Below are 8,669 nucleotides of genomic sequence, written 5' to 3' on the forward strand. Positions count from 1 at the left end.
GAGTGGAAGTCAAAGGCAGGGGGCTGGGTGGGCTGCATGCCCTGCGCGCTCAACAGCGAGTGCAGCATGTTGACCGTATCCTGGTAGTCACTGGCCTGGTTGGCGTTGTGCCCGTTGGCCCCCGTGGGACCCTTGTCCGATTTGCTGTGGGTGCCCCGGGCTTTGTTGGCCTGGGGTAAGGGGAGGTTGCCCGCATCGCGCGCTCAACAGCGAGTGCAGCATGTTGACCGTATCCTGGTAGTCACTGGCCTGGTTGGCGTTGTGCCCGTTGGCCCCCGTGGGACCCTTGTCCGATTTGCTGTGGGTGCCCCGGGCTTTGTTGGCCTGGGGTAAGGGGAGGTTGCCCGCATCCGAGCTGTGCCCTGGGAGGTGGGCCGCCCCGGGGAGGTGGGGGTAAGGGAACGGCATGCCGGGGCCTTTGGAGGCTTTGCTGACTTTGGGCTGGTGCTCGTGGGCTGCGGCCATGGCCGTGGCTGGGGGCGGGCCCCCCCCCCCTCTTGCGGGAAGAGACGAGGGGACCGTAGCTTTTGTGGGGCACGGCGCTAGGCTGGCTGCTGTGTTTAGAGTCCCCTGGCCGCTTGTTCACCACGCTGCTGGGGCCAGTGCCAAGCTGGACGTGTAAGTGTTTGTGAGAGTGGTGGTTGTGGTGGTGGTGGTGGTGGTTAGAAGAGTGGCCCTTGTGTTTCTCCTTGTGCTCCCGGTTCTTGCCGCTGCTCTCATCTGAGGAGCCGTGCCTGTCTGCAGCGGTTGGCACCTTGATCCGCATTTTTATCTCCTCCTGCTTGGAAGGGAGCGGCCTATCCCCACCTCCACCTGCCACCGGGATCCTCAGCTTCAGAGCCGAGGCTTTGTCACTCTTTTCAGGGCCGGGAGGGCGCTCAGGGTTCTCCGAGCCACCGATGGGGATTTTCAGGATGATTGGAGAGGGGTTGCTGTCCTGCTGGACTTCCCTCTCCCGCTGCTGCTGGACCAGGAGATTCTGCGCGGCGTAGGCGTACTGAGACCGCACGTTGGCCTCCATGTTCTCCAGCTGCCGCTTCTGTGCCGCCAGCTCCTCGGCGTGCTTGGCCCGGTACTCCTTGAGCGACACTTTGGCCGATGGGGCGTTCTTGCCGCTCTGCTTCTGATAACCAGCGCCATCTTGCTGTAAAGGATGCTCAGCAGCCGACGAGCTTTCGTTAGTCCTGTGACTCTGGCCAGCCTCCAGCTTGGGTGGAGGATGCTGGGACAGCCAGTGCTCAGGCTGGGACATATCCGCACCGCTCTGGTCGCTGGGCGAGTCCGCCGTGGCCGGCAGAGAAGGCCCCGCTCCGGCAGTCGAGGACGTTGACATGCTCATTAACCCAGCAATGTTCATGTCCGAACTATTGTTCCTGGAAATCATGTTGAGGATCGTCTGCTCTGACAGGCTCTCATCTTCACCGTGGTCATCAGCCTTTGACTTCTTGGCTGCTTGAGAGGCCTGGAATAAAAGCAGTGACCGGTCATGTACTTTGGGCTGTCACTCGAGCTGGTTTGATGCAAGCAGCTCACCCTGTACAGTGCAAGCTCTCATTTAAAGACAGATCCACTTTGCCCCCATCTCTCCTTGTGGGAAAAGACCCGACCACTGCAAGTGGGGTTGCAAGAGCAGCTGAAAAACCAAGGTCTCTACAGAGTTAACTCAGAATAGATGAACTCAAGCCCTAAGGCAACATTTTGCAGACGCACAGCGTTCAGACTTCCCCCCACACATGCCCTTCAGACACTGTCTTGCATTGTAATACCAGAGATGCCACACAGCCTCGTGCACACAGAAGAAATCAGAGACTGTGTTCTCCTGCAAGCACCCGCGGTCCAAAGCAGATTCTTACCCGCCAGTTCCGGATGCGTTTAAGCCGGTTGGGAGTTTTCTCAAGGATCTGCAGGAATTCATGAGTCAGTTCTGCAGAGGAAACACAAAAACACAAAAGAGGGTCAGAGGCGGGCAGAGCAGCACTAATCCATCAGGGCAACCCCCTACTTACTGATGAGTGGAGCTACTGATGAGATGGAGCTACTCCAGGAGGGGAAAATACTGAGAACTAGTATCACTGACCACATTTAAACTCATCTCACTGCGCGCCTTTTGCCATCTCTGTTGTACCATAGAAGCTGCTGCTGCACTGGAAACCTTGGCAAGACCTGAAGTCCTGGAGTCCATGAACTGGCCGGTGGCCGTGTTTGAACGGCAGACCCAGGAACAGAGATGCCAAAATAACGTAAGAGCCTTTGGGGGGAAACCTCGCTCCAAAACTTACCATCTAAGAGCTCCAGAGTTACAGTGCCATCAACGTATTCCCACCAGTGCTTCCCGTCCGTGGAGACTGGGATCTCCCAGTTGGACCACTTACAAGCCAGGTGGATACAGACGCAGGCCACAACGGGAGGGGTGTACTGCAGGCTGAAGGTGGTCAGGTGCAGGCTGACGTCACCAGCAGGGAGAGAGAAACAGAAAGCCATGAACTCCCAAGCCTGAACTTCAGCACTCACAATCGCCCACTGAACAGACGCTGCGCAAGAGGTGGACGTGGTGGGGAAGTCCCTGCCATTCCTCCCCCAGTACAACCCTACTGTTACGGGCGTCTCTATCCCGCTCCACCGATTTGCTTGTTCCTTCCCTGTTCTGCTGCAGATAACTTGGGTCCAGGCAACTCTGTCAGCTCAAGGCTCTGCAGCTCGTGCAGGAGCAGCGAGGCACGCTGCCGCCCCGCTCGAGCCCTCCTCCGAGGGAGAAAGCGAGCGGCTGGGTCGCCTGCCAGCCCCCACCTCTGCTGCGGGCTCTGCTCAATCTGAGAAGAAACTCAGACGCTTCCAAGTGCGAGTCCTGGGATGGCGTTCAAGGAGCAAACCGGCCCTCTTCGGCTTTTAGGAAGGGTCTGGTCTTTCCCAAATGATTTTTAGGAAAAGCACTGAAGCTTCGGCTGTGAATAGCACCATACGCTGGAATGACTCAGGAGCGCCTAAAAGGGAGCCTGGCCGCCTATCAAGCATTTTCATTAGTAAATTAATTTGCCACGTGACAGCTCAGAAGTCAGTGCTGGGAGGTCTAGGTAGCACTGAGAACAGGACTAAGAAAGCATCCTACTCTCTACCTGCAGGAACACCAGGTCCACTAAGCTTTAGAAACCGTGACAGCAAGTTGAGTGCAGGATTTACCCACTGTCACACTCGCGAATCGGCCCTTTCAAGGAGCGCTCGATGGAAATGGTGCCACTGAGCATCTACGTGCAGCCGCAGGATGGCATTATCTGCATTTCTTCGCCATCCTCGGGCTACTTAAATATTTTTCCATCAATGCAACGCAGAGAGACAGAGATAGGCACCTACAGCCAAAAAGTCTGAAACCATTTCACGGATACTGTATTTATCCATACATCCAAGAAGTCAAACCCCAGGAAATTCAGAGCCTTTATCCAGTCTGCCAAGGTAAGAAGTGAAGTTAAGGTGCACAAAGAGCTTTAACCCTGCCCCATAACGATGCCAGAAGGAAATAAAAAGTTAAACATCCGTAGCTACGCCTGACTAAATCCAGTTCATTGCTTAAGCACCTTAATCAGACGTTTCATGGCATCACTTTAAGGCAAAATTGAGGCTGCCTGGCTACATTTCTTATTTTCCGCCTGGATTTCTTTCAAGTATAACCTTAACTCATAATTCCTTGGTTTTGCAATTATTGCTGCAGGGATAAAACACGCTTCAACCATGCATTTACCCACACGTTACTAACACCACCTTCCCTTTACACTAGTTTATGCAGGAAACCCACACAGTGCCCTTTGGAGCTACAGAGCACCTTCAACAAACAATTCTCCCAGCGTGCTGTGGAGGTGAGCAGGTAACACCTCTCACGGGCAGAGAGGAGAGAAATGACTCGCCCAAGGCCACGCGCATTCACGGCTCGGCCAGGGCTTGGAAGCGTTCTCCAACTCTGCAGCTTCGACCTGTGCTAGCACCTAAACCATCTTTTTCTCCCATCCTTTCACTTCCGCGAGCTTTTTACAAAACCGCAAGATTTTCCGTGTCCACGACTTGGTCTGTTCCAAACGTTAACTCCGTGATTTGCCTGAAGCTGGTAATTCCGGAAATTACATTTTTAAAAAGTGTCGGAAGTCCCAACACAAGGGCTGGTATCAGCCTTGCAGTAAAAACCTAGTGACACTACCCAGACCTGTCAAGGTGAAAAAAACTAGGGGCTTTTTTCGTTTCCAAGACTCTGCTTACAGGCCTGCCTGTCCAGTCACGCAGGCCAGACAAGGCTATCGTTTTCTCTTGTAACGCCTCACGCCTGCATCCAGCTACCCTTTTTCTTCCTTCATACTCTAGATCAGCCCTCTTTGGGGTACAGACCCTATTTGTTGACAATTTGCACAGCACCTAGTTCAGTGAAAACTCTCTGACACCTAGGTACTAAGCAAGCAAAAAAAAGGTATATGCTCATTTCAAGTCTACCTTTTTGTTTTGGTTTGGGGTTGTTGGGTTTTGGTTTTTTTTTTTGAACTTTCACAACTGCCAAACTCCCCATAAAAGAAAGCAGCGAGGTTCCTGAGCATCCCATCTGCCTCGCTTATATGGCTGATTTTGCAGCTGGTTTTGACCGGCAGCTAGCAGGAGAAGGGGTTCCTGCTCTTTCTGAACCAAACCGAGCAATCCCCAGTCGCTCGCAGGCTGACCAACGCCCCAGGGGTCACCAGTAGCACATCTCCTCCAGATAAGACCCTCTGTCAAATATGAATCAATTGTAAAATAATAACCTGTTGGTAGCCATGAAATAGGAAGTTTGGGCCAAGTCCTTGCTGGCTGAAAGAGAAAAGGAAAAAGCAGGGCATTAGTCTGCATATCCTGACAAACATTATTCCATTGTAGTGCAAGAACCACGGGCCTCTCGCCACCACACACAAAATAAGAGAGCCAGCACAGTTCGACTAACTCTACGCCACAGCTAGAAGGATTTTAGAAATTACTGGACATAGAGCTTCACGTGGTTCAGCAGAGCCACAACATCGCGTCAGTCACCTGCAACTGCCTCTATTTTGACATTCGTTATGGTTATTAAGGAGACTGGCTGCAGGCAAGTTCTCGGGCAATCAATCCCAGCTAAACACTACAATGTATTGTCACAGCTCTTCGCTATCAGGCTGAGGTTACACGGAGAAGCCACAAGCACCCGACATCTGATATCGCTTACCTCGCACTAACTGTGTGCACTTCACCACGTGGGTATGGGGGTGGTCAATAGTGATCTCAAAACCTGGAAGAACACAGACATACGGCCATCAGAAAACCAGCAGCACACCCCCACGGATCTACGAACCTCACGTTTCCTGCTCCTGGGGGACAAGGCCTTCTCCCCTTCCCTCCTACAGCCCCTGCTCTCTGCTCGGAGGCAAGCAGGAATAGAGGAGCCCGTTTTCCTGTATCCAGAAGACTCAAGTTCTCCAGTCACAAACCCCGAAGGTCACTGCTGCTGCCAGACCTCCAAGCAGCTAAATGACTTCTGCGCTTGAAAGACCTCACTGAAAACAAAACAACTATTAAGGATTTTAAAAATAGCAGGACAAAGCCTCTTACAGCAGCTGGGAGGAAGGAGAAGACAATGGCATCTGCTCAAAGGAATTTCTGTCACCCAAAAAGCTAAGAGGAAGCAGACGTTTTCCCTTTGAAGGAGCCTACAGCACTGAAGACAACTGAACTTAATCCTCGCTTCAGTTTCCTATTCAGTTTGGGCATTATGTTTTAAAGAAAAAAAAAAAATTCAAATCGGTCCATGTGTGCAACAGATTTGGTTCTTCCCATGCAGAACATTCTAGAACTGGGACGTTAAAAAAGGCAACTGGCGAACCGAGTCGTTGCAGAACTGGGGTCACAGTTTAGCCACTGGCTCGCCAGGCCAGCGCGTGCGACCCATCGACACACCTGCCCCTCCTGTCCCCTTCTGAGCGAGGGACCAGCGGCATTGACTCCGAACCAAGTCAGAAATAACAAAGATTACTGAGTATTTTGGAGTGGAACGCTATCTACAAACTGCCTCTGAAATGGAACATACGTTAGTAAAAACAAGTTCTAACAGTACATTTTAGAAAGGAACAGGATACTGGATCCAACGGCCGCAGCCCTAAACGTAGGCTCCAGCTTCTACTTTCAAAAAAACCCGCAAAAACTGTTGCTTCCCCCCCCCCCCCCCCCTTTTTTTTTTTTTTTGGTCAAAAAATAATTTGACATCTCTCAGTGCAAACTGCTTCCTGGCCACAGGACTAGAGCATTATCGAGTTGAACAGCACAACGGAGGACAGCGACCGGTGTCCAAGCGGTACAAAACCTGTTGGGGGACAGCTATCTGGTCAAAATATTAACTTTCAGCCCAGGTTTTGTTAGACATCTCTCAGTGCAAACTGCTTCCTGGCCACAGGACTAGAGCATTATCGAGTTGAACAGCACAACGGAGGACAGCGACCGGTGTCCAAGCGGTACAAAACCTGTTGGGGGACGGGGGGGAGACGAGCCACACTTCCACGCTTTAATTTCTCTGAGCATTGAACCTGACACGAGTTACACCTGAAAAAACTGATGTTAAAAGGAAAACAGAAGGAGCGGGTGTGAAAAATAGAGTTTGTTGCCTGGACTCTTGCTCTCCCACTGGCCAGCTGTACATCTGCCCTCCAGCTGTGGAGAAGACTGTGCGGTTAGGCTCTCCGCTCTGCGGAACACTCCTGGGTCTGGGATTCGTGTGGCAGCCCGTCCGCTTTGAAAAACTTACCCAGGGTCTGCAGTATTATGCTCTCTAGAATGACCAGGTCTTGGGCTTGTTGCAGGTAAGCCTGGGGTTGAGAGGACAGGCAAGTTACTCACGATGAGGCACTCCGTATAAAGCCTGCACATTTCTAACACCCTTTTCTCAGGGAGGCAAAAATAGCAAAGGGGAATCTTTCTGCCGATCTGCACTGGGGGAACTGGCACAGATTCCCTGCCAGAAAAGAGAAAGCAGAGTGCTGGGGTGGACCCGCTCCCCTGCTAGTGCTTCTGCTAGGGGATGGCTGCTTCGGGATCCACAGTGGCCCTCTCAGTCCTGGTCCCTCGCACTGCACGGGACGGCTATACGAGCAGTACAGGAGAGGAATTAGCTGCTTTTCTTTTTTCCTTAAGCTTTCCTGGATAAAGCTGCCCCTTTTCAGCAGGGTTGGCTGCTCAGTTCCAGGTAAGACGGGCTGTCTCGAGAGATGGGGAATCGGCAACGTTTTTAATAAACCCACCATTAAACACGTGGGGACAGAACAGAACCAAACCGCGCACACCGCCTTCTGCTCTGCCACAGACACTACTCAATCGCAGCAGTCAACATCCATGCCCTCCTCAGAAGCTTTTCACGCAGACACTGTTACACAGCACAGGAGTCACAACTGCAGCAGCACAGCAGAGGAGAACAGAAGAGAGGTTGCCACAGAGCAGGAAAGAAAAGCCTTCTGCTGTACAGAAGCCAAAAAGCTCTCAGTAGCGTAAGAGCAGTCGAATTGGAAAGCTGTCACTGACCATCCTAGGACACAGCCACTCGCTTAGAGAGCGGGTACTGCTGAACCCGATTTAACGAGACGCTGTAGCCACGCGATTCAGGATGCAGCACGCTTCCGCCATTCCCATTCCTCGTGCCTCCGCTCCTCACATCAGAGCCCAGTTCTCCAATCTCGACACTTACCTCGCTCTTGGTGTCTAGAGGAGTTTCCTGGGGATGCAGACAGGCATGTGCTACCTTGATTACGTGCTCCAGCTTACGAGGCTGCTCCTCCACCTTGGCTGCCAAGAACAGAGCTGCTGGTACCACCGACTTCAGAGAAAAAAAAAACCATTATTTTTTTTAAAGTTAGTAAGTTCAAGATTAAAGCGAATAAATTAGGCTAATTCTCATGTCTAAATAAAGTATTCCTTCAGGAAACAAAGCCTGCGCAAGTCCAAACACCATCAGGAAGGAAAAGGGTCTCTAGTGACTACCGGCAGCTACGAGCCACCGCGCCCTTTTCCAAGCCCCCTCCCCAGGGTCGGTCCCACCACGTCACCGAGCTGGCTGGGCCAGGCAGCAGCAGGAGCAGAGCTGGGGGGTTCCCGGCGCCCCCCGCCCCGCCAGACCCCAGCACACTTACGTTCCTGTGGAACTGGGTGAAGGACTGCACCATATAGAAGCGGTGCATGTACACGATGGCCGTGTTGATGGTGAGCTGGGAGCTGATGGGGTGGTTAAGGAAACACACAGCCCCGACGACGGCCGCTGCGCAGCGCCCTCAACTCCCCAGCATCCCACCGGCACCGGGCCGGGCCTCGCTCTCCCTGCCGCCGAGATGTGCCTGGCTCCCCCGGCTCCCGGCCTCACTCTCCTCGCTCCCACCCTCCCCGCCACAGCTCTCCCCGCTCCCGGCTCCCGGCTCGCTCTCCTCGCTCCCAGGCCCGGCTCTCCCCGCACCCCGGCATAGTTTTCCCTGCTCCCGAAACGGGCCCGGCTCTCCCCGCTCCCGGCCTCACTCTCCCCGCACCCCGGCATAGCTCTCCCCGCTCCCGGCCTCACTCTCCCCGCACCCCGGCATAGCTCTCCCCGCTCCCGGCCTCACTCTCCCCGCACCCCGGCATAGCTCTCCCCGCTCCCGGCCTCACTCTCCCCGCAGCCG

At 53.5% G+C, this 8,669-nt stretch overlaps 1 protein-coding gene across 1 annotated transcript; it reads right to left on the reverse strand.

Annotated features, from left to right (window-relative positions):
* Positions 1-87: 87 nt before the first annotated feature.
* CCNT1 (cyclin T1) lies at positions 88-8,237 on the reverse strand. The gene is given in 9 exon segments (XM_009284621.1): positions 88-483; positions 485-1,462; positions 1,854-1,924; positions 2,280-2,443; positions 4,773-4,818; positions 5,207-5,269; positions 6,776-6,836; positions 7,709-7,837; positions 8,151-8,237. Coding segments are annotated over 9 exon segments (1,956 nt in total). The 5' UTR covers positions 8,199-8,237.
* Positions 8,238-8,669: the final 432 nt, after the last annotated feature.

This window comes from Aptenodytes forsteri, unplaced genomic scaffold, assembly GCF_000699145.1.
Source record: "Aptenodytes forsteri isolate BGI_AS27 unplaced genomic scaffold, ASM69914v1 Scaffold567, whole genome shotgun sequence".
Taxonomy (NCBI): domain Eukaryota; kingdom Metazoa; phylum Chordata; class Aves; order Sphenisciformes; family Spheniscidae; genus Aptenodytes; species Aptenodytes forsteri.